This window comes from Leptodactylus fuscus, chromosome 3 (assembly GCF_031893055.1).
Source record: "Leptodactylus fuscus isolate aLepFus1 chromosome 3, aLepFus1.hap2, whole genome shotgun sequence".
Lineage (NCBI taxonomy): Eukaryota > Metazoa > Chordata > Amphibia > Anura > Leptodactylidae > Leptodactylus > Leptodactylus fuscus.
The window spans coordinates 47,045,404-47,072,301 of NC_134267.1; the positions used below are offsets into that span (position 1 = coordinate 47,045,404).

Sequence of the window (26,898 nt, forward strand, 5' to 3'; positions counted from 1 at the left end):
TGAAAAAGTATGACTGCAGGCTCTATATGTGTACCGCAGATTATACCACTTCGTGTTCCTATTCCTGGCAAAGGGAAGTATGAAGTAGACACAAATACTCCGATTGAAATCAAATCCGGTATGAAAAAGGAGAATTTACAATCTGATATTTTTTAATTTGTTTTTCTATTATTATTGTCATTGTCATGCTTATATAAAAGCGTTCGGTCCCTTGCACACGACGAGTCCCTTCTATGGATAACAGTCAGCATGTAGGACCCAGAACTTGGCCATGTGCATGAGAGTCATCACATTATAGTCAGTTATGGTAACAGCGATCATTACTGTAGTGATCAGGCTATTTGGGACCTCACCGCATCATAAATGTCAGACTTGTCTAAAGACTCCCATGCACATCAGAGTTGGCAGAATTGTCCAAAATCAGCAGGACCAGCCAACTTTATTATATGTATATGGGCCTTCAGGCTGATAGGCAATGCTGACACCACAAAGGATTGGGGATCCTGAAGTTTATCATGCCTGATCCTTTGTTTCCCTGGGAGACAAGCCACTTACTCTTCTTACCCTCTTGATAAACTGAGCTTGCATGTGTATGGAGGAGCCAGGAGGAATAGCTATAGCTGTCTGCCACACCAGCGACAGTTGTTGAAGGTGTAGGGGCAGCTTATGCAATCTGTTAGTAAACTAGATAACCTTACTTGGTATAGGACATTTCAATAATTCCTTTTCTCCTCCCTTTCATACACTTTTAGATACACCAGATGTTTCCATATTCTACACACTTGATGGGAGTAAGCCAGAATTTTTAAAGAAGAATAGTCACTCCGAAAACACTACATTGAAATATCGAGGGCCATTTACATTACCTGATGGTAAAATAACTCTTAAGGCTGTAGCTATAAGCAGGTAAGTTGCTACATGACCACATCTAATGCCAAGGTAGCCTGTCAGCAAGATAATCATTGACAGACTAATGACAGTACTTCATAGGGCGCCTTCTACACTTTCCAAAGATGCCTTTCTTATTTTGCATTGAGGACCCATTTTCACGATCCGTTGCAAATTAGCTGAAAAGGGTTTTAGGGGTGTCTGTTCTCTTGATGGGGCTTCAATCTCTGCTCTAGATAAGGAGCCATAACTGCGACGAAGTGGCAGATGTCACTCAAACAATGAGGGGACTGAGCTGTGCAGCAGTTAACTATGGTTATCGAGAACAGAACTTAAAGCCGCAGTAGAAGAAGAAACACTCTAAAGCCATTTTTTTTATCTAATTTGCATAAGAATAAATCCTGATTGTCATGAAAATGGAGCTGCAATGCAAAATAAGAAAGACATCTTTTGAGAGTGTACAAGCTGACCTATGAGGTATTGTCATTAGTTTGATACTGATTTTTGTACTGACAGACTCCCTTTAACATCTGTATCACACATCACTGGCTGGTTATAAATGTAGCTCTTCTGCGGCACAAAGTCTTCTCCGGCACACTATGACACAGCCAGCTCTATTACATAACATGCTTTGGCTGTAAAAATACATTGAACTGAATGTATAACGGCAGGTATGCGGTTACCTCGGCTTTTCACACTCTGTATATCAGATAAGGGAAAAAGCCCAAAATCCATGGGGGCATCACCGATGAAGTGAAATCGCCATCTTACTTTCAATGGGACCCTTTACTGCTGGAAGATTTGTGGTACAAATGTCAACTTAAGAGTTGGACCAGGAGTGACCGGTGGATCCTGTGGATAGGGAATAAGTGTCAGTAATGGCGTAACCCTTTAAGTGTAGCATACCTTTTTTCCATGACAGAAACCAATATGGCATCACTAGGCTCCATTTTTGTCTGAAACCTACTGTTGCACATGCATTAATAACGGAGGAGAAGGAGGAAACCTTAGATTTTTTTTTACTATTTTTTGGCTTGTAATTTCAGCCATAACAATATGAAGAAAGGGCAGAGTATAATGGTTTCTAAAATATGTGCAAAGTTATTTTGGAGAATATGACTAAGACTTCATGGACGTGGACAAGTGACAGGTCTACGGCACATGGATGATATCTGTGTAGTCTCCTTGCTTCCACAAACATAGATCTTCTTCATTGAGCCCAGGCCGCAAAACAGACAGTTATGGGATTTGTTTTGAGTCTTATTCGGTCCCCCATACATGGACACATGATAGCACACTGACAAAGCAAGTGTTCGTGTGCATGTAGCCTAAGTAAAAGTAATTGAGAAAGTAGCCCACCTAACTATTTATATTCTACTATTTAGGGATAGCCGAGAAAGTGGAACAGTAACTAAGGTCTTCATTGTGGAATACATTCCTCCAGAAGTAGACTCATCAGATGAGGACAATGATGAAAACTTCCTAAAAGAGCTTGCTAAACAGGTAACGTATCCCAACAGATGTGACGATCTGAAGCATTGTTAGGGAGCCTTCACACGGAGTAAACGTGCATGTATTTTTGCAAAATACACGTGTAAAAATACACGTGTAAATATAAGACTCCCATTGACTTCAATGACATTTTGCAGGCGTATGCTTACAGGCGTATTTTTACACGTGTAAAAAATATCATCGAAGTCAACGGGAGTCTTATTTTTACACGTGTATTTTTACACGTGTATTTTGCAAAAATACATGCGCGTTTACTCCGTGTGAAGGCTCCCTAATACTAAGGCCCCATGTTGCGGAAAAGCTGCTTTTTTGTTACAGATTTTGCTGTGTTTTTTTGAGCCAAAGCCTGGGGTGGATTAAGCAGAAGGGAGAAGTATATGAGCTTTCATTTATACTTCCCATTCCTTATGTAGACATTCCTTTGTTTGGCTGAAAAGGCCACAGCAAAATCTGCAACAAAAACACTATTTGGATAGTGGGGTTGAGTGCAGTTGTAACTACATCTATAGCCTCATTGCTACATGCCGTCTGCAGTTGTGGTTTTCAGCCATGTTTGTAAATGTGTTTTATCTGTAAGAACCACAACTGCATATATATATATTTTTTTTATATGGTTTTACGCATACCCAACTGCAACATCTTCATACTCCTGAAGTTGCACCTGTATATAGTGCCAGGATCAGCTTGAGTTAAGAGATTCTCCTACTAACAGCATTTGGATTGGCCAGTGTACAGATTCTACATGTGCATGGGGCCTTACAATGCACCATGCAGAGCTCCAGAAATCTAGCAATCCTGACCGTCTAAGGGTCTGTTCACATGAAGTTTTTTGCAGGTGGATTTTGACACAGAATCCACTTCAAAATCTGCCTGCAACAAAGTCTCCCATTCATTTCAATAAGAGTCACTCGTTATTTTTTTCCCGCTAGCGATTTTTTTCAGCTAGCGGGAAAAAGAAGCAGTATGACCTATCTTCCTGCGGATTCCGCAGCTGAGTCAGCCGCAGAGTCCACGGCTCGAGCACCCTCCTGCTTAGGCCCAGTCATCCAGGCCTAATCAGGAGCGGGATGCCGCGACAGGATGCCGATGCACTGCTGCACCAAAATGCTACACAGTGGAAAAATCCTAAGGAAGCACCCTGATCTGAGTCATTTCTGACAGGTAATATAGACAAATAAACAAAAAATAAACCAGAAAGACACAAGAAATGTTTATATCTGTATTTTAGGAGAAGGTTATTTCTCCTGCAAAGCCAAAGAAGGACGTCACATTACAGAGCACATCAGCCTGGGATGAAACCGTGCAAAGTCTTGGAGGTACGATGTACTATAAAGAATAAATATATAAACAAATACCATGTAAATATTTTAGGCAGGTGGGGAGAAAATGCTGGAAAGTAATGTTAGGGTCACACTATACTGGGGTTCGTACGGGTATCCATCATTTTAAAACTGAAACCAGTAGAGGAAAAAGCATCCAGTCTGTCTGGGATCACATGAAGAGACAAGGATTGGAGCAAGTCTACATCCACAGAAGACCTGTGCTTACTTCTCCAAGATGTTTAAAACAACTTCCCTGCCGAGTTCCTTTGACAACTACTAACACTTCTATTTTTGATCTGTGTATACACATATATAGTGTGTAGGTTGTGGTACATCGTCTGCTCTGTATTGTACAGTCATGAAATCTATGTATCTCCGCTATGATTTGTCAATAGTATACAATCTGTTATTTCTATCAGAATTGGTAGACTAAAATGTAGTTACCAGATAGTGAACATTATTTAGAATGCATTGAAAAGAATCCATTTTTTTCAGACCATGAAACGGATGGTAGACTCAGCAAGAAATCCTTCTCCGGTCCAAGATTCATGACAAGCCGTCTAGGTAAACCTAGTCAAGCAGAAGAGCCACTATCTGCACTGCAGACCCAGAGATCTCAGGTACTCAACATAGTTATAACACCAGAAATCTATCAGCCATTGTATAGTAGTAAACCAGAAAGACACAGAGACAGATGTACACAAATTGTTGAAAATATTTCAGAGTAAATTTGGAATGGAGAATGGTATAAGCACATGCACCATCTTCTATAGCGCTTACAAGCTATATTTTGCATGTTCTTCTCAGTGCTAACTGTTGAGCCAAGTGCTTGTACAAGCAAAAGGTTATGGTACAGGCAAGCCCTGGTGGTGAAGGGCCAAAATACTGGCACATATGTAATATCCTGCACTATCACAATTAAATAGCCTTGCCTGTATCATAGCCCTCTGTTTACATGGCTTTTTCTACTTTAGTTCCCTGATGAACCTCCTGTAGTTTGGAGGGGAAACATGTTGGGACCTTTGTATGAGACTCTATTATACTCACTGGCTTAAAGGGATCCTATCATTGGATACCCTTTTTTCTGACTAACATGTAGGAATAGCTTTAAGAAAGGCTATTCTTCTCCTACCTTTAGATGTCTTCTCCGTGCCGCCATTCGGTGAGAAATCCGGGTTTTCTTCGGTATGCAAATGAGTTCTCTTGCAGCACTGGGGGCAGTTCCCAGCGCTCAAATAGCACTGGAGGCGCCCCCAATGCTGTGAGAGAACTCTCCAGCGATGCCTCTATCTTCGCCTGGAACACCCTCTCCCTGTATCTTCTTCCGTCCTGGGTTACAATCTTCTAGGCCTCGGGGATAGCCGACTGCGCATGCCTGGGCCACAAGAAAATGACCACTTACATAGTAAGCTGTGTAAGCGGCCATTTTCTTGTGGCCCGCCCCCAGTGCTGCGAGAGAACTCATTTGCATACAGAAGAAAACCTGAATTTCTACCGAACGTGGAGAAGACATCTAAAGGTAGGAGAAGAATAGCCTTTCTTAAGGCTATTCCGACGTGTTAGGGAGAAAAAAAGGTATCTAGTGATAGGATCCCTTTAAGGCATGAATAGATTTATCCTGCTGGATGTTGCATTGAACTGCAGATTATTGGTATCTCGGTGTAGTCCAACACTTCTAGGGTGAGTTTTTTTGCAATATTAGATTTATACATGATCCTTACAACTAAGAAGCTTCACTGATTAGATTCCATCTCTTTTATTCTGTTGGACAATGACCATCTACAGTATTTGTGAGTATTATCTACATTCTCGTGCCCATTGCTAATGTTGTTTTATGGCCCATTGTGGCTTTTTGCTTAACTACCCTCACTCATCTATTTTTTTGCATTGTTTATGGGGCATCATAAATATAGTAGTTTATGTTTTAAGCCCCTTACAGACGATCTGCAAACTGGAATCACACACTAATGACTCAAGTCTGTGAAAAAGGAACACCAATTACTAGTTTGCAGACGGCAAACTACACACAGTCGTCTGCAACTAGGCTTAGACTGAGCCCCAGTTGTTTTTTGTGTGATAACTCCTAGTAGCAGTGCTGGAGTATTTCTGTATATACAGCACCTAATGGAGCCCGTGTGGCCAGTACGACAACCAGTCATGGTATTACTTTATTCAATATGCAGATACTATATAATATTACTACTTTATATACTTTATTATTCAATCTCTATTATAGCTTAATGGAACATCAGAACCTATTGTTCGGAAGAGTTTGACAAGTACACAGAGTATGAGAATCCAACGGGAGACTGATTTTCTCAAGTAAGTCGTCTCTTTGGACTACGAATGATCCATAGAAGTGATCGGGAGAGAGGCTACTAGCAGTTTGGTTACCTATACTTCTAGGAGTCTCCCCTCTGGCATACTGTTCAGGCTGGTAAATCTGACCAACACACGAGTTTCGTGACACACCAAGTTTCATAGCTTTCAGTGAGTAGCGGGGTTTATTCCTTATTCACACATCAGTCTTTTGCATCAGTGTTTGCAAGTGGAAAACAGGAGTGGAGACTACACACAGATAAGGTATAATGAAAACATTTGCACTCCTTCTGTGTTTTTCACCTTCTCCTGGTTTTGGTTTATAAATATAGACACTTTAGGGAACTTCTGCAACTTGTTCGCTGTGTGGACCTGACTTTAGGTTAAGGCCCATGTAACAAGTCATAGCTAAAAAAATTATGTGGAGAAAATCGCGGCAGAAACGCATCACAACAGTTTTTTAAAACTCAGTATGTCTGCTGCGGATATTTTTCTGGATATTAGCCACAATCCCAACCACTTTGCAGGTACTATAAGTCGCCACGGTTTTTATGCTACATGGGACCTCGGCCTTAGTTTGAACATTTTTTTTTAACCTATGTAACTTTGTAAATTTTAAAATGTTACAACCGCTACTAACAATTACTATAGAGATAGATAGATAGATAGGTTACTAGACAGTACTATATTGTGGTGTATTGTGGCCTGCGATTACCATGGCACATTTATTGACATATTGGACTTACCGGCAATTGATTAGTCAAAGTCTTAATTTATTATTTACATTCAATGCAGCAGAGTATGTGTAATATGCTTGCTACAAATTACTATAAGCTTATGCAAGTAATTTTCAGTTCATTCCTATGAACATTTGGTGCATCATGGTGGATCAGTGGTTAGCACTGTGTAGCACTGAGGTCCATGGTTTGAACCAACTAAGGGCAACATCTTCATGGAGTTTGTAAATTCTTCCCTTTTTTACATGGGTTTCTCCCAAGTGTCAAAAATATACTGATAGGTAAATTGGCTTGTGGGCATTGGGGATCAGCCCCTGTATGGCAGCCCCACAATGCTCTATACACTTTGAGTTTCCGTGGGAAAAGCGCATTACAAATGTTTGTCATTGCCATTGAAATTCAGTCTTGTGCTCTTACTTGCTTTTTATAAGTTGACCACAAGGTGTCACTAAAACACCACTTTGTCAATTACATTCAGCAGTCATTCATGTTTATTGGCTCACATTTACTAAACCTGGAACAAGGATGCTTCTGAAAAGTGGCCAAAAAAAAAAAGGAACCTCAACTTGGCGCATTTTTTGCGCATTGTGATGCATCTGTGCCTCAGCGCCCTGCTCGCCACTTTTTTAAAAAACAGGGCAGGAATCTAGGTTGGCTGGAGCCTCATAGTAATTCTAGCAATCCGGCATGGTGAGGGTATAAATGACATAGGAATCCATGTGTGTAGTCCAGTGGAAGGTGCATCCCTCAAAAATCTGCCCCTGTAATTCTAAAATTCACCAATATTTAGCTTCTCATTGTTGAGTGCTATTATTTGGCTACATTTTAAAGATGATCTGTCAGCAGGTCTGAAAAGCCCAATGTCATACCTCCTCTTGTCGGTGCTGTCACTCTGAGCATTTTGGAGTTTTTAGAGTGACAGCTATTCCAAAGATATAAGTCCTGTTAGTGTTGATGCAAATTTGGGTATACTAGCCAAGTGGGCGGTAACACTGGTTTCTTTGTAGGCGACATCTCTTGTGTGCTGTATGTCATGCAGTGTTGCCGCCCATTTGGCTAGTATATACCCTAATTTGCATCAACACTAACAGGACTTATATCTTTGGAATAGCTGTCACTCTAAAAACTCCAAAATGCTTATCAGATATACTTTTCTATATATATATGTATATATATATATATATATATATATATATATATATATATATATATTAGTTATACAAGTTTATTTGAATAAATATTGTAACAAACAATAACAAAATCCACGGAAGACCCACTGGAGCATATTCATGAAATGTTTGTCATTACTCACATCTGCTCTTTTTATTCATTTCTAGGTGTCCCCATTGCTTAGCACCTCGGCCTTCAGACCCTTTTGCACGCTTCTGCCAAGAATGTGGATCTCCTGTTCCGCCTGTGCCTGGACGTCGTCTCCCGCCACCGGAAGGAGGACAGGTAGCCATTCAGTTACTTATCTTAAGTTACTTTTGTACTTGTTTTGCAATGTGAATCTGTGAATGCAAATATCATGGCATTCTCCATTGGATAACATGGAAGTATAGCTGCTATGTTAGAATATCTGTGACATATGGGACCCAATAGAGAACCTTACGATGGAACACAGTATCCCTGAACGTCCGTGCTACTGAGCCATTGCAACTGTACGGCCTGCTATGCATAACTATTCTGTGTATGAGACCTCAGCTTTATAAGATTTCATGACAGTCAGTTATTTGCTAACATGATATTTCTTTGCAGATGGGGTTGTGTGTGGAATGCAGGACAATGGTTCCTATGAACACACCTTCGTGTATAGTGTGTGAAGCACCGCTTTATGCCCAGATTCAGCCTCAAGCCAGTATCCACCTTAAGGTAAGTTCCTATAGGGCAGGAGTAGGCAACCTTTGGCTCTCCAGCTGTTGCAAAACTACAACTCCCAGCATGCATACTTGCTCTGCTGTTCTTGGAACTTTCATGGAAGTGAATGGAGCATGTTGGGAGTTGTAGTTTCACAGCAGCTGGAGTGCCGAGGTTTCCTACCCCTGCTATAGGGTATGATTATTATAATCCTGTAGGGTATGATAATTATCGGCTATTTATTTTCTTCAGATCTTGCCTCTTGGCTGCTTTAAAGAGGACCTTTCATTGATTTGGGCACAGGCAGTTCCATATACTGCTGGAAAGCCGACAGTGAGCTGAATTCAGTGCACTGTCGGCTTTCCCGATCTGTGCCCCGGGTAAAGAGCTATCGGTCCCGGTACCATAGCACTTTACAGTCAGAAGGGCGTTCCTGACAGTCAGTCAGGTACGTCCTTCTCCACAGCAGTGCCTATAGCACTGTACAATGTGAGCGGGGAGGAACGCCCCCTCCCTCTGCTCACAGTGCTTGTCCATAGACGAGTATTATCAGGAGGGGAGGGGGCGTTCCTCCCCGCTCACACAGTACAGCGCTATAGGCGCTGCTGTGGAGAAGGACGTACCTGACAAACTGTCAGGAACGCACTTCTGACTTTAAAGAGCTACGGTATGGGGACCGAAAACTCTTTACCCGGGGCACAGATCGGGAAAGCCGACAGTGCACAGAATTCAGTACACTGTTGGCTTTCCAGCAGTATATAGAACTGCCTGTGCCCAAATCAATGAAAGGTCCTCTTTAAAGTTCAATTCCTTTAGAGCAGAGTTTTGATGTGTGACTACAGCTTAGCTACAATGTCTATAGGGAGTATGTGGTGGTCTGAGACACACTAGCTGTGTTATCATTGGCTCAGGCTGCTGCTCTCACCCTCGCCCTGCAGCTTTTCCTCCTCAGATTGGCTGCTGTGTGTAAACCCAAGAGTATCTCAGGGAAAATAAGAAAAGTAGAGGCAAGGGAAAAAGTCATATGCAGAAAAAACATATGCAATTGGGTTCTTACCATTTGCTGCACATAATGTGCTTTCAGGGCACCCTGCCTATGTATAGCACAGCAAATAGCCTATTACAAGCAGCAATAAGGGAGGCAGAGAAACGGACCCTCCCCAACTGTCCTCCACCCAGGTAATAGCAAGGCTTCAGGGAACCTGCATATATTTTAGTGGTAAAGTTTATCCAGTGCAGGGAATGGACTTGTAAGCTTTATTTTTCCTCAGATAACCCCTTTAATGATACATTCAACATAATTTACAGCATAATGTATGTTCTCCCGGGTATTTCTCCAGATACTCGGGGTTCTTCCCACTTGCCAAAAATATACTGATGGGTAAATTGGCTTCCTTTAAAAACAACTGACTTTTGTGGGTGTTAGGGACAGCCATTAACTCATCTACTCCACATCGCTCCCTGTGCTTTCCGTTCCCCTGAGAAAGCGCATTACAAATGTTTGTCATTGTCATTTTGCCCCTTTGGCAATGTCTGATGACCTAGCGACCCCTAGAGGCAATTCCCTGCTATCACAGCATTTTCCCAGTTGCAGTTTTAGGTGTCTGATATCTTCATATATTTGTCATTTTTGTGATCCGTCCATTATATCTTATGATTATTTTCCATTTATTGTACATCTCTATATCTATATATAATATTGTAGGCCTGAACTATCAAAAATGTATTTTATTGCTGTAAAGATATACACAACAAAATAAAGTGAACGTAATAGTGTCTATATTTCTATCTGTACCAGAATTGTTTTCAGTTCACACTCATGCTAGCTTTAATATATTGAATATTTTAGGTTATTTTCCACCATTATGTATTTCTGACATGTATTGTTTTTTTCAGGACAAAACAATCTGTCGCTTCTGTGGAACTGGAAATCCCATTAACCTAAAGCATTGTGTGACGTGCGAGGCCAAGCTGCCGGAAACTCAGATGGTACAGTCTGGTCGTATATTTTCTATGTGTGCTGTTGTCTTATAAATGTCACCATTGATGACTTCTATATGTGTATTAGCAGACGTTATTCAGTGGGGAATCCGCACCACCCTTGCCAAACCAGCAGGGCAAAATGCAGAGCTGCTCCAAGTGTGGGCGTGTGAACCTGGCAGATGCTCGATTCTGTGACTGGTGTGGGGCAAAGGTAATATAACTCATTTTAGTCATACCTTCAGTCTACCAGTGTATGTATATGTATAATGTAAATACTGTATATATATATGTCGTCTCCGTTTTCTTTTGCAGCCAGGTCCTACTGTGAGTTATCTGACCTGTTCTAAGTGCAGCGCAAGTAACCAACCATATGCCCAATTCTGTTCTTCATGTGGGGTCTATCTGGAGCCTCCAGCAAGATCCTCCACCTACCAGAATGGGATGGCTCGAACTGCGGACCACCTAACATTTTCTGGCGTAAGGCGGCTTATGTGTTTCATCAGTACCTTTGTTATAAATTTAGAATAAAAGATTACTTTTCATGTAGATTAAACATTTGACAATATTTTCGTAACCAAGGTATTCAGGGGACTGTAGTTCTAAAACATGACTCAACCCCTGGTGTGTGACTTATGTAAACCACATATTCTTTTAGCATGTCATGCTTGTCTTACATTGGTAGATTCAGAAAACACCTGACCTGCCATAGAAACATGGCTGAAGGTATACAATCACTAAGACTTGAAGAGCCTGACTATATTGCTCCTAGGTTATGTTCACTTCTGTGTCAGAAGCTTTACAAATAAGACATCATTGGTGAAAAAGAGGAATTTGCTCTTCACAGTCAGAAGGGCATTTCTGACAGTCTGTCAGGACTGTCCTTCTGTACAAACAGCGCCAATAGCGCTGTGCTCTGAGACCGGGGAGGAACGCCACCTCCCCTCCTGATAATACTTGTCTATGGATGAGCACTGTGAGCAGAGGGAGGGGGCGTTCCTTCCCGCTCCTTCTGTACAGCGCTATAGGCGCTGCTTGTACAGAAGGACGTTCCTGAGAGACTGTCAGAAATGCCCTTCTGACTGTGAAGAGCTACGGTACTGGGACCGCTCGCTCTTCACCCGGGGAACAGATTGTGAAAGCCGACAGTGCGCTGAATTGGCTTTCCAGAAATATATAGAACTGCCTCTGCCCAAACCATGAAAAGTCCTCTTTAACATGCCGAATCCTTCTTTTCTTCAACATCATCTGTCAAGGCAGAGGCAGGGGGTCTGACATCACCAAATTAATATTCTCTTTCTTATCCTTTATTTCAGAATTTAGATGGTCGGGCTTCCTGGCAACCTTTATCAGTCACATTGCCAAACTCAAGGCTAGATGTAGATAAAATGGACAAAGGAACCCAGACCGTTGGATTGTTTTACCCATCTAGTAAACTGATGGAGAAAAAGGAGCTAGAATTATTAAGTGAGAAAGAAAAGAAGGAGAAGATGAGCGATCGCAAGCCTGTGGTCACAGCAGTCAGTCCTGGCCGAGGTGAGCATGTCATGATCATATACATGATATGAGGGCAGAATGTGTCATTGCTGTATGTCATTTGTAATATCACCAGCAGGGGACAATAAAGCAAATAATGTATACAGTAAAATTTCCAGCAAGTCCACAGCAATTTTGTAACAAAAACTGCAATATAGAATGCACAATTCTGCCGCTTCAGATTTGCTGTGGATTTTCTGGGACATAATATCTGCTGCATATATATCCAATATATATAGACTGTAGGATATGCTCCAACAGGTGCAAAACACTGAAGGATTTTTGTGGTATTTTTGTGCAGATAATCTTCCACATTTTACAAGAGTGCAGTACATTACTATGGAACAGTACAGAACTATAAGAAATGCTATAAAATGTTATTTCATGGACAATACAAGTAATTACTAAAACAGGCCAGTTGTAATTAGTAGTGGTTCCCCTTTAAGATTCACATCATTCAATAGAACTTAAAACTTGTTTTAGAATACATAGAAGACATATTAACAACATGGACATCTTTCCAGGCTTTTGGAGACAGCAGTTGGATCATATCTGTGCTCACCTCCGCTGCTACACACAGAATGATTCGGAGTTTAAAGCTTTAATCGGAAAGCCTCGGATGGGAAGAGTAAGTAAGAACATACAGGGTTACCCAGCGCAAACTAGTAGGGCACCAGGTAAAACTGCAAATTTCTTCAAGGGAACTTTACATTCTGACAGATCACTTTAAGGCTGAGGCCCAGCGTTGCACTTTTTTTTTTTTTTTTTGCCCGATCAGTATGTCTTTGTGGAATGGGAGGAAACCCACACAAACACAGGGAGAACATACAAACTCCTTGCAGATGTTGTCCTTGGTTGGATTCAAACCCAGGACTCCAGTGCTGCAAGGCTGTAGTGCTAACCACTGAGCTACTGTGCTGCCTTTTTGTTACAGATTTTGCTGCATTTTTTGAGCCAAAACCAGGAGTGAATAGAGCAGAGGGTAGAAATATAAGAACTTCCTATGTATTTTCCATTACTGTTGTAGCCATTCTTGACTTTGGCCAAAAAAACTGCAGCAAAATCTGTGACAAAGAAATTTCCACCTCATCCTAAAGGGGTATTGCCATCTAAACAAGTTATCCGCTATCTTTAGGCTTGCAGATTGGTAGGGCCTGACTCCAGCTGATCAAGTTAATAAGTGAGTTTTGTTCACCTTTCTGAATGGAGTAATGGGCGCACAGTGGTCAGGCAGCGGGCAAATCCATCTATGTATTTCAGTACAACAGCGCTGTGAAAGTGGCGCATGCTCCGGCTCAACCACCACTCCATTTGCAATGGGGACAAAACTCCTTCATTTTCCTGAAGATCAGTGGGGATGTGAATAGTCGGAAATTTGAAAGTTGTCGCACGGATCCTCTGATTTATAGCGGTATTCCAATCTGAACAGGTTATCCCCTTTCTATAGGATAGGGGATAACTTGTTTCCATGGGATAGGGTATAACTTATTAAGATGGGAATACCCCTTATATCTCACTTGATAATTTTCGTAGCTTCTGAAAGGTTAGAATGGGTCATTTTATACATGTTTGACCAGTTTGACTCTTTGGGCTATCTTACAGATGTCATTATTTGAATAGGCCTGTCATAGTGACACTTTCCTTTCTCTCTTTTACTCCTATTATTTCTGAGACTTCCGGAGATAGCCAATGTACAGCGCTGCAAGGAACCACCAGTCTATGGATAGAAAAGAAGTTGTATTTATGGGAAAATTGTATTAAGTTTTTTTTTTTCTAGGGCATACATACATTAATTCTAGAGCTTCACAATGGGAAAAAAAAACAAAAAAAACTTAGATCTCTGAAATACATTAGAGATGTTCAGTATGATCTCACCTACAGAGGATATTTACACATGTAAATTGTAGTTATGTACTCTGCCTTCTATTTCACTATTGCTGTTTATTCAGGTAGTATTTGCATAGGCTATAGTACATTATATAATGGAGCAGTAAGCGTAATATATCAATAGCAAAGCTGCTCTTGGGAACAGAAAAGTGAAAAGCTAGAAATAAACTTGGGAGCATTCTTGAATTAACTTGTAATAGTCAGACAGAAATGTCCAATAAAATATAATTTTGTTATATAATGGCGGCCAAGTCCTCCTATGTGACATCCTTTGGTTCTGAGTAGTTAGGTTCATCACTTAGCAGTTACTTTTGCACATACAGACTTAGGTTCAGGACAGTGGCGTAACTAGGAATTGCGGGGCCCCGTGGCAAACTTTTGATATGCCCCCCCCCCAACTGACACCAACGCCGAAGACCTCGACCAACCCCCTCCTACGCATTCCTGCGCACTCTATTATGCCCCATAGTGGCCCCTGCACACAGCATTATGTCCCTCAGTGGCCCCTCCGCACAGTATTATCCCCCATAGTGGCCCCTGCACACAGCATTATGTCCCTCAGTGGCCCCTCCGCACAGTATTATCCCCCATAGTGGCCCCTGCACACAGTATTATCCCCCATAATGGCCTCTGCACACAGTATTGTACCCCATAGTGCCCCCTGCACACAGTATTATGTCCCATAGTGGCCCCTGCACACAGTATTATCCTCCATAGTGGCCCCTACACACAGTATTATGCCCCATAGTGGCCCCTGCACACAGTATTATTCCCCATAATGCACACCCATAAACAATTATTATACTCTGGGGTCTTTTCAGACCCCAGAGTATAATAATTGGAGACCCAGGGGGGAGAAAAACATAAAAAAACCCTCTGTTACTCACCTATCTCCCGTCTCCTATGTTGTCGGCCTTTGAAGAAGTCAATCTTCAATGACGTCAGACGTCACATGACCCGGGACGCAGGCCCAGCTCATGTGACGTCGGACGACTAGGCCGAAGCCTGCACGGATCGTGGAGAGGTAAGTAACAGTGTTTTTTATGTTTCTTACCTCTCCCGGTCCGCCGATCATTATACTCGGGGGTCTGAAAAGACCCCCGAGTATAATGATAGCAGCGGTAGCGGCTGTCACCGGGCCCCTAATGTCCCGGGCCCTGTGGCAGCTGCCTCTGTTGCTATGGCGGTAGTTACGCCACTGGTTCAGGATGTAGTCAGGATCTTTTACCTCTCAATGTTACTCTTTGCATTATTTTAGTAAAGATTTCATGCAATCTGCGCATACACATTAGGTGAAGATCAGCCATACCCACTGATTTTGGTGGCACCTTTTGAATTATCTCATGTATATGGAGGTGTCTCAATAGTCCCTAGATGGCAGATGTTGGGAAGAAGTCTTACGGGCCTAGGTGTCCTGCCGAGGCCTAGCTTGATCCCTACTCAGATCCACCCACTTTATTAAGAAGTGGCCAGGAAGGCACAGAAACAAGGAAGTGGGGCATCTTTTCTGGTGTACTTGTAATGGTATCTCCATCTTCCTACAGATTTTTGGTAAAGTCTCTCTTCTCTGGTCTTGTCCTGAATTAATTGTTGTTTACTTACAGATAATCTCAGCAACAATGCATGAGGATGGCTATGAAGTCAGTTTCAGGCTGAATTATGTTTTAGTAACAGACAAGGTTGGTACATATCCCCGTTAACGTTTATATAAGGTGATGTTCCTTTGTACATAGACAAGACAAACCTTTGATAAGGATCCAGCAATAATAGGTATTGTATTTCATGTAATAGATTGTGTAAAATGTCTAAAGCTAGCGACTGATCGGCTGATAACATGTATACACAATCCATCTGATATAGAATAGTATTTACTTACAGAGTTATCCTTTATTAGACTGACTAGTAAAATAAGGTAATACAATAAGATTTAAGGATCTGCTGACAATACAGTTTGTTCTGGAGAAGCCTCACAATACCATTGGAGGAAGTATGATCCAGAATGTTGGGCTTTGATGTGACTATTCAAAACCTTCTGTTACAATAGATATGTACAGCATATGTTTATGGGTAGCTGCAGGTCATTCATTTGACATCTGTCTCACATATGCTGAATACCAGGTGCCGGAGATATAGGTGTTGTTAGTTTTAGGACAGATAGCCTCCACTGTCAGAAGGGCAGGTCTTACAGCCTAGCGTTATCACTGGACTGTGAGGAACGCCCCCCCCCCCTTCCCCCGACCGTACAAGGCTAAAGAAGAGTACCGTAAGGGTAAATGTTCCTCACAACCCGGTGATTGATGCTAGGCTGTAAGTGCTGCCCTTCTGACACTGGAGGGATATCTGTGCTAAAACTAATAGTACCAATATCTCCGGTACCCAGGCGCACACTGGTACCAATATCTCCGGTACCCAGGCGCACACTGGTACCAATATCTCCGGTACCCAGGCGCACACTGGTAAAGCTGACAGTGCTCTGAATTCAGCTAATCTGAAGGGTCCTATGTAATGTTGGATGTTATATGTGTATGCTTTGCTACAATGCCTTTTATTTTATTTCTTACAATGATTTTATCTCAGACCATGTTCTTTAAAAAAAAAAAAAAAAAACAGACAAAATAGCTAAGCATGCTGCCAAAGGCGTAACTTGCAGTTCCTGGGCTCCAATGCAAAATATGTGACATGGCTCCACTTGTCATTTTCCTATCTATAATACAGATGTCTGCTTATGTTGTATAAAGGCCTTTTGACCCTCTGAGGCTCCAGGGCCTGGGTGTTATTGCTGCCTCTGCACCCCCTTTATCTGCCCCCTGCATGCATCAGTATTTTGTGCAGTAAAATGACCGACACTGACAGTAACCTGCTGGATCCCATTACTCAGTCAGTCTAGCACTGCTATTGTTTCTTTGTACTGCTCCAGATCACAATAGTGGATTAGTTTCTGTGTATATTTGTATATACAGTTTTGTTACTTATACTTATTAAAAGAAATACTTACCATCCCAAAGAATGTCGTCACTGGGAGGCCAATGAAACTGTCCAGCAATCACTTCCTGAGCAGCGTGACAGAGGGAAGAGACGACCATGATGAAACCCAGTCTAGCGTGGGTAAGTCTTACAACACAGTCCATGTTGGCCTTGGTCATTGTCACATTATCCTTTACTGATCCTAATATGCTTGATCAGGGAACAGGAAGGCGCATTGTCTCACTGAAGAGAAGGCCATCAAGGAAACCTTGTTTGTGCACTTGATCCATGGACAATACTGAGACTATGACTTTTCCTTTTAATGTATTCATACACAATATCAATATTGATCTCCTGAATCCTGTTCTCTTTGTACAATTCTCACTTACCTACATACATCCTACATACTTACATACAGTGCTGGTTATCTTTTTTTTGCTTGCTTTGTCGTTGGTTTTATCCTTTTTTCGTTCATGTAAGCGGTAAACATGAAACAGTATTTCTCATTTTATAAAAGCAATGCCGCCCTATAAGGCTACTCTCATACTGTTTTTTTGCAGTGTCCGCTTCCCATATGCATAAGGACAGTTCCTAGCGCCTATGTGAAATGTATCCATAGGTACCCATACACTTATTGGTGGAGGCTATGAGCATGGCTGACTCTTCTCTGATAACTAATACCACTCTGTGAGGACCTTACACAATTCAGTCCCTTTGTATATTATAAAATAGTATTCAGCAATTTCTGTATAATTAAATACTCAGTAACCTCTGTATAACACAATACTTTAGGAGCGCACATGGCACAGGAGCTGCCCAGCTACATGACTGCTATAAGTCGGTAATTGATGGGGGTAACATGAATTACACAATACAATGGGTACACATGAATCAAAGAAATCTTCGAACAATGTGTTTATTGACTCAAGAGCTTGTGCCTTCCATATGACATTGTATTTCTTGCAGGACAAATATTGACTTGATCATTGTGCAGGATAACACTGGATAAGAGTATCATAGAGAAACCACATAGTGGAATAAGTTGTGTATACTTATACATTATATATATATATATATATATATATATATATATATATATATATATATATATATATATGTGTGTGTGTATGTATATATATATATATATACACACACCAGAATTAAGATGTTCTTTATATTCTTACAGTCATGCACATTTATTCACATGCACCGAGCTTGTTGTCAGTATGAGCTAAGCCTACAATTACGCACCAGTGAAAACTGGCCATGTGAGTACGTTCTTGCTAAATGGGCAGAAAACAGCGGCATTAAATGCACTGTGTGTGAGTGGGGGCAATTCACTTGACCAATTTTTGGACAGTCCATTTTAATGTCCATGTTCTAATTTTTCTCCATTTTCAAGTTTCCCTCAATAGACTCAAATATAAGAGGGATCTATGATAACAGCCGGTCAATAGTTTCAAAACAGCTGTAAAAAAAACCCTCTTTTTTCACACCTGTTTTGTACCACAGTGGTGTGAAGGTAGGCTAACAGACATCATTTAAAGGGGTATTCCCATAACCCTTGTTCACCAACCTGCAGGCTGTGTGCTCTTTTCACTTCCTGGTTTTCTCGGCACATTGGTGGGCGAGGTTTCACTTGCTCTGCTATCTGCTGTTTGCAAGTCTTCAGTAGGTGATACTGGCTAACATGGTACCAAAACAAACATTTATGTTTGCAGTCAGTGATTAGGGATTGGTTGTAAATGAATTACCACAGTATGAAGCTGATGTAACAGAGCTGGATTTGAGTTAGCTTGCCTTACATACAGAGGTACTGGACTCCCTATCTCAGCCCTTATCAGCCAAATTTAGTTAAATTGGCTGATAAGAGGAAGAGCTGAAAATAGACAGCACAGTAATCCCGGAGCACTCACCTCCCCCCTCCCCTATCTGAGGAGCTCCATTACTTGTCAGATATACACAGCTCAGAGCTGCTCGCAGCACTCAGCCCCTCCCTCCCCTCTGAGAGCAGGCAGCTACATCACAGCAGATAAGCCCGTGGTCATAGAAACACAGTGTAAACAATGAAGTGAATAAATTAAGATAGCAGCCAAACAAAGCAGTTTTGATAAAGCAATGTATTTAGGAAAAGTCTTAAATCCACATAAACTAGCAGTATAGATAGGATGCTTTTCATGGGACAACCCCTTTAAGCTATCAAAGCAGGTTGAGTATTTATCTTCAACCCCAAACATTTCCACAGGATTCACTAACAGTCTAATGTATGTACAGACAGTCCCACTTTCTCCAACATACATTCAGCAAGAAGTATAACTGTAGGATAAGACTACATTAGGGTCTGTTAGTGGTTTTTGACTGTCTCCATAAGAGTTGTAGACACAAAACAATAGGACATTTTTAATCAAATTAGTAGTTGCATTGAATAATAAGATAAACGTATACTTCTGCCACTCACAATACAGCTTTTCAACAAGGCTCTACAAACACCATATAAGAGTACCTATAACCTATTATCCGCAAGTCAGTTTTGCTAGTCATGGTCATCCACTCCTGTGACTGCCAATATGAGTAACTATGTACCATTGTATAATACCGCTATATTCCCTGCAGCAAGTGAGGATGGACTCAGTGCCCGAAGCAACAATGGAAAGGCAAAACGGACCAAGAGAAAAAACAAAAAACCTCTGCAGAAGGAAGACCGGCTCCCGGTATGTATGTGACACAAAACAGGAATGAAACAGAACCTACAATAGGAAATTCTGTTGCCATGTTTCCAAACTCCAAACTAATTTTTTGATCTGGTGAGTCACAGACAAACTGCTCCCCCCTTCCCCGTGCCATATATTAATGGAGTTGTAGGTCACACATGCATGCTGCTCCTCCATTCATCTTTGTGGGATTGTTAAGCTGAGCACTGGCAGTCTCATAGAGCTGAATGGAGCAGCAGCATACATGCACAACCTGCCGCTACATTCATATAGGGCACATGGACCCCTGCTCTTCTGTTAAGTGGGAGTCCCAATAGTACCGTATTTTTCGGACTATAAGACGCACCCAGGTTTTAGAGGAGAAAAATAGGGAAAAAAAATTTTCAGGCAAAAAATGGTAAAATATTTAATATATGGGAGTTGTAGTTTTGGAACAGCTGCAAGGCCACATTGACAGGTGACCCTGCAGCTGTACGGGGATGTATAGGGCGTTTTTTTTGTGGGGCCAGGTGTAGACCGGGCATTTTCAGACACAGGGATACCTAATGTATATGTTTCACAGTAATGTTATACTTTTATATGTATTCTAGGGAAAGGAGGTGAACTTTTATTTATTTTATTTTTTATTATATTTTTTTTAAGTGGTTTTTTTTTTTTTTTTTTTTTTACTATTTTAATATCCCCCGCCTAGAGGGCTTGAACCTGCAATCATTTGATTGCAAGTCCCATAGACGGCAATACAAGTGTATTGCCGTCTATGGGAGATTCTATACATTACTATCGCGGAGTGTCATAGACCAGCCGCGATAGTAATATATATCTATGACTGGCCTGGGAGCCTTCATTAGGCTCCCGGCTGTCATCGGAACAGGCCGGCTCCTGCGGCCTCGCCGTGCAGGAGCCGGCCTGCATCACTAAAGGTATGAGGCCGGGGGGGGGGGGGGGGGGGGCTAACTAACTGTCGGGACCTGCGGAGGAGCAGTGGGTTTGCAGCATGGCCGTGCTACTGCCACCGCTGGTTTTCTTCAGCGGCAGTAGCGCGGCAATCCGCAGGCCCCGGCAGCTAAGACAGTCCCCGGCATCTGCTGTAATAGGCCGGCGGATGCCGGGGAGTGTCTTAGCTGCCGGGGCCTGCAGTATTGTCACACTCCTGCCGCTGAAGAAAACCAGCGGTGGCAGTAGCGCGGCAATCCGCAGGCCCCGGCAGCTAAGACACTCCCCGGCATCCGCCAGTCTATTACAGCAGATGCCGGGGAGTGTCTTAGCTGCCGGGGCCTGCGGATTGCCGCGCTACTGCCGCTGAAGAAAACCAGCGGTGGCAGTAGCGCGGCCATGCTGCAAACCCACATTCAGACTATAAGACGCACCCTCATTTTCCTCCGAAATTTGGGGGAAAAAAAGTGCGTCTTATAGTCCGAAAAATACGGTAATTACAGGATAACATGTAATTAACAGAATGCCAAAATTACAAAACTGTAACTTCCTCTCGTCACCACTAGAAGGAGCTGGCCACTGGCAGATTCTCTGGAAGGGGAGCTGTATAGGGTATAGGTCTAGCTGTAGTAAGCTCTTCTGAGCACTGACATCAATGCAGCCAGAATGTCACTGTATTAAGGTGGATGTGTGAAATGAAGCAAAGGACCTGGGGCTTTATATAAGAAAAACACAGTATAAAGATGTTGGATATGAGTTCTAGGACCACAAGAGGACCCACCAACCTTCAAAAATGTTTTTAAAAGCTATTTAATATGTAAAAACTTTATATACGAGTTTATAGTATGTATAAGGCTGGGGCTACATGGCGATTACAGTCACAACTCCCTTTATGTGAGCAAATATTGCTAGGTTGCCCTGGGAATTAGTGAATAGAGTTGCACTGCGACCCCTAGTGTGCCACAACCGTGAATTCTAACTGCAAAAAAAGTCAAATATTGGTGAACTTTTTTGTAACTAGAAGTTGAGGTCACAGAACACTAGTGGTCGGATTGTGGCTCCATTCACTAACATTAAAGGGGTATTCCCATGACGCTTGTTCACTAACCTCCAGGCTGTTGTGCTTTCTTCACTTCCTGCTTTTCTCAGCACATAGGTGGGCGGGGTTTCACTTGCATGGGATTGGTTGTAAATGAATTACCACAGTGTGAAGCTGATGTAGCAGAGCTGGATTTGAGTCAGTTTGCATTACATACAGAGGTAACCGACTCCCTATCTCAGCCCTTATCAGCCAAATTCAATTAAACCGACTGATAAGAGCTCAGAAATCTCGGAGCTCTCACCTCCCCTATCTGAGAAGCTCCGCTACTTAAAAGACACAAACAGCTCAGAGCTTCTTCCAGCCCCTCCCTCCCCCCTGAGAGCAGGCAGCTACATCACTTGACAAATGAGCAGATAATCCCAAGGGCCATAGAAACGCAGTGTAAACAATGAAGTGAATAAATTAAGATAGCGGCCAAACAAAGCAGTTTTGATAAAGCAATGCATTTAGGAAAAGTCTTATATCCACATAAACTAGCAGTATAGATAGGATCCTTGTGACAGGACAACCCCTTTAAGTGGTGTCCCAGTGAGCTTCTCTGTGTAGCCGTAGCCTAACCCCTCGTTCACATCTGTGTTGGTATTCCATTCGGGGGAGTCCGCATGGGGACTCCCCCCCCCCCCCCCAAACGGAATACCACACGCATTTGCAAGCGGTGTGCAGTGAAAGCACACGGATTCCCATAGACTACAATGGAGTCCGTGTGCTTGCCGCCAGATCTCCGTAGCGCACATGTGGAGAGGAAAGTACTTCACAATCTACTTTCCTGTCCGCATGACTCGTGCAGAGATCTGGCGGCAAGCACACGGACCCATTATAGTCCATGGGGTCCGTGTGCTTTCACTGTACACCGCTTGCAAATGCGTTCAGTAATCTGTTTGGGGGGGGTCCCCATGCTGACTCCCCGTACGGAATACCAACACAGATGTGAACAAGGGGTAAGACTTAGTTACAACTTCTACAGTTAACTAGTAGTTTTCCCTTCTCAATAAAATACTATTAACACATGACTATGTCACAGGCTGAAGATCGCAAGCTTCTCAAGGAAATTGGACCAAACGGAGAAGGAAAGATTTCTGTGGTGGAGGAGCTCTTGGATGAGGTATATAGAAGGAATGGATAGCCTAAAGTGGTATTCCAGTAATAGTGAGATATTATATATCCATTGGATAAATGATAATTCCTCAATTGTCATTGGTCCGACTGCTGCGACCCACACCAAAATGTCCCCTGTTTAAATAGTGCAGTGGTTGAGTATGTGCTCTGTCACTCCATTCAAGTGTATGGGACTGATGAAGATGGCCAAGCACTCTGCATACCTGACCGCATCTCCATTCAATTTAAAAACATGGGACCGCTGTTCAGGCAGTTGTTGGAGATCTCAGTGCTTAGACCCACTGGCGTAATTATAAGGGCCGCAATGGTCGCAGCTGCAACTGGGGCCAGAAGCCAAGGGACCCATAGGTCATCCTCAACACTCTAATAAACTTAGATCTTCTTGTTGATTTACTTTGATGGCTGTCAAGTCTGTGCTTCATAAATTTATGACCTTCCCTTTAGTGCACTTGTATTGAAAGCTGGGAGGGACCTACCGTAATTCAAGCAAGAGTGGCGCAGCAAACAACACCTGATTTTGCCTGTACTTTGTGCAATGGCTTTCAGGCTTCACATGTTTCTCCGCTCATTCTGAACGTAAACTCGTTCAGAGTGAACGGCGTAAAAAACAGATCCCAATGACTTGAATGGGTGCTGGCATACGCACGTATCACATTGAAAGCAATAGGAGGCTTTTTTACCTATTGCTTTCAATGTGATATGCGCGTATGCCGGCACCCATTCAAGTCAATGGGATCTGTTTTTTACACCGCTCACTCTGAACAAGTTTTAAGTTCAGAATGAGCGAGCGTAAACTCCGTGTGAAGGCTCCCTTAGTGACTCTTCATAGTAGCAGCAACATCTCTAGGGCTTCTGAAATACTACATAATGATGACCCTTATACTGTATGTGACCAAGGTAAGCCAGTCAGTTTCCCATATAGTTCCCATTCCTTTTGTTCCATGCTTGGCATTGGCGCAAAACACTGCAGCAAAATTTGCAACAAACAAAGATGAACAGAAGAATTTGGCCTTAATATATATTTATTAAAACTGCTATTGTTTGCAGGGAGCAGACCCAAACTGCAGTAATAATGAAGACCGTCCAGCGCTGACAGTGGCCGTCCTAAACAAACATGATAAAGTTATTCCAGTCCTGGTACAGAAAGGAGCGGATATAGACCAGCAGTCTGGGCCGTAAGTGCTTATTCCTCTACTTACACGTCAATAATATCACAGAAAGACGCCAAAATTTCACTTCTTTTCAAAAATATTATAATGTATCGGCTGTTATAGCAGTAAATGTATAAGTATTTACATTTAAAGGGAATGTTCTCAAAATCAGGAGCAGGCTCTGACTCCCATTCTTTTCAATGGTAGGCTGAGAATAAATCAGGATGCTAAAAAAATCAGCATCCTGCTCCATCTAGCACAGGGGTAGGGAACGTACGGCTCTCCAGCTGTTGCAAAACTACAACTCCCAGCATGCATACTTGCTCTGCTGTTCTTCGAACTCCCATAGGTGTGAATGGAGCATGTTGGGAGTTGTAGTTTCACAGCAGCTGGAGAGCCGAAGGTTCCCTACCCCTGATCTAGCAGCAAATTCAAGGGCACAAGACTCTCCAATGATCAAGCCCATTTATCTGGACTGAATCAGTGACAGAAATCCACGGCTTCCTTTTTTTTTTTTTTTTTTTTAATTATAAATGCAAGTTTGGTATGCCACTTTTTTTGGTGTCCTTCAAAGAAATCTTCACAAATTTTTTTTTTTTTTTTTTTTAGTGATCTCAATATAGAAGCATGTTGTACCCATAAAAAACGTAATAGGAGTGCACCCAGTTACCGGTTTAAAAATAAAAATAAAAAATTTAAAAAAAAACGTTTTGGCCCAAGGTAACGATCTAATGATTAATTTCTCTTGCAGGCACAATAATACCGCTCTACATGAGGCAGTCCTGCTTGGCATAGAAGGGAAGAAATGTATTGAAGTACTACTTGGGTAAGGGCTGACATCAAACTTTTTACAGAGAAATCTTTTACACTGCAATAGAAATCTTAGACCAAGTTCACATGCTGTGAAGACAGAGGACAGTCAAATTTGCTTGGGCGTACATGTAGTTTTCCTGATGATCTTACAAGGCACTACAACTGGTGAAATCTGTAACCTATTATAAGCACATGGTACAGGTAGTAGTTTCAGTAGGCTCTAAAATCTATAAAGTTTTTGCAACATTAAAGAGGAACTTCCACCACCTCCACCTTTATTTCTTAGCATCTGTATTGCTCCACTGATTCTGGCACAGCTCTCACCATTCCTGAGCAATAAGTGCTGTTAGTTTTGGTGCAGATATGCTGTTTAGGCTCCGAACGGTCATATGGCAAGAGCAGGAAGGGGGTTGTGATTCAGAGCCCCAGTCAGAGTGTCATAGATCAGAATCACAACCCCCTGTCTGACACCGCCCTCCTGACAGTATAGAACCTTGTACTGTCAAGGGGGAGTTCCTCACAGCCCAGCAATGATGCTGAGCTGTAAGGACGCCCCTTCTGACAGTTCAGGTATATCAGTGCCAAAACTAACATCACCAATAGCTCTGGCACTGGGGCACATACTGGCAAAGCTGGTCAGCTTTCTATATAACACTACTATTGTCAGAGGACATGAAAAGTCCACTTTATTTCTAAAATCTGAATTATGTCAGTTTCAGATTGGGGTTTTCGGTCTGTCAAATACGAACCTTACATCATCTGTATTTCCTAGACTGAACACTGTCTAAGGACATTATCTCACAGCACCATGGTCACATATGATTTGGAGTCACTGTTTCACTGTGGACCAGGTTCACCTGAAAATTCAGCTGACATATGAGCCGTAATTTACAGATTTAATATGTATGTGCAAAAGAAGTGTAAATGAGAGATTTGGCAACAGCTTATGAATGACCTATAATTATCTTAGTGGGAAAACCCGGATAACCCCTTTAATTGCCATTTCATCTAGATGGGGATGCCATTAGTATTGCCATTGGATTTGCATGGGTAGTTCTCTGTTTAACGTTAGTCTCCTATCAGCTATTGATGAATTTTTACCTACGGCTTTTATTTTTGTTCAGGTGCAACGCAAGTATTAAAAAGAAAAACGATAAAGGGATGACTGCCTATGACCTGGCCCTGAAGAGCGGGAGTGACCAGATCTCCTCACTCTTTGCCTCCAAACTGGGGCAAGGCATGTTAGACAAGCTCACCAAGCCAAAGAATATCAGTCTGGATGTCTTCTGAGCTTAGATTTAAAGTCTACCACCACTAAATTCTATTCTAAATCACTTATATGCTGTTAGGCCGTATTCATACAACCGAGCCCTGTCCGAGAATTGCTGTCTGTGTGAATGGCCAGTTATAATGCAGTGAGCTCCTAAAGGGCCAGTTATAAAGTGACAGCTGTATGCCAGGTCAGTACTGTAGTCATCCAAACATTCAGGAGTTCACCGGGTCATAACTCACTATCATGCAGTCAGTTCCCATCACACAGTCGAGTTCAGTACAGAAAATGAAGCCTGCACATGAATCACGTTCCCTGGACAGGACTTGTTCAATGTTTTTGTGACATAATGACCATACTATTTGTGTGCGTCAAAATGTTATTTTGCTGCTAAGAAAATTAACTTTGTATACATGTTAAAGACTTGTGTCATGCACCAGAGCTCAGCCCTCTCTGCTGGGGCACTAGTTATTGCCTGTAGTTTCTGCACTGACCTGTCAATTATTATGTTTGGGGCAGCAGTGGGTGCTGATCACAGCCAAAAACTATTGTTCCTGCAGACACAGCCATGCCCTGACTGCACCAAACAACTTATCTGCATAGACTTAAGGGAGTCTCTCATTGGGAAAACTCATTTTTAACTAAGAATACATTTGCTCAGCCTTTAGAAAGGCTATTCCAGACATACCTTCTATTTATTGATCCTCCTAGCTGTTTTTGATTTAGCCCGCTTTGATTGATCTGCTAATTAGCCAGGAAGTTCACTGAGCACTGCGTGTAAACAGGGAAAGGTGAGAGCA

General features: G+C 42.2%; 1 protein-coding gene across 1 annotated transcript; it reads left to right on the forward strand.

The window, feature by feature from the left end:
• DZANK1 (double zinc ribbon and ankyrin repeat domains 1) lies at positions 1–26,433 on the forward strand. Its single transcript, XM_075267516.1, has 20 exons — positions 1–118; positions 753–906; positions 2,274–2,391; positions 3,629–3,716; positions 4,218–4,342; positions 5,959–6,044; positions 8,116–8,233; positions 8,537–8,650; positions 10,532–10,624; positions 10,707–10,829; positions 10,931–11,095; positions 11,932–12,151; positions 12,676–12,779; positions 15,643–15,717; positions 17,044–17,143; positions 19,616–19,713; positions 22,770–22,850; positions 23,912–24,039; positions 24,767–24,841; positions 25,953–26,433. The coding sequence occupies exons 1-20, from the start codon at positions 10–12 to the stop codon at positions 26,116–26,118; spliced, it is 2,340 nt and encodes a 779-aa protein (XP_075123617.1). The 5' UTR covers positions 1–9; the 3' UTR covers positions 26,119–26,433.
• The last annotated feature ends 465 nt before the right edge of the window (positions 26,434–26,898 follow it).

What these genes read in the sequence shown, in the direction of transcription:
- DZANK1 (XM_075267516.1), top strand. Translation starts at nt 10, where the DNA reads ATGACTGCAGGCTCTATATGTGTACCGCAGATTATACCACTTCGTGTT. An exon ending in TAAAAGAGCTTGCTAAACAG is followed by an intron (nt 2,392 to 3,628) that starts GTAACGTATCCC and finishes TCTGTATTTTAG; the next exon opens with GAGAAGGTTATTTCTCCTGC. An exon ending in GAAAGCCTCGGATGGGAAGA is followed by an intron (nt 12,780 to 15,642) that starts GTAAGTAAGAAC and finishes GTTTACTTACAG; the next exon opens with ATAATCTCAGCAACAATGCA.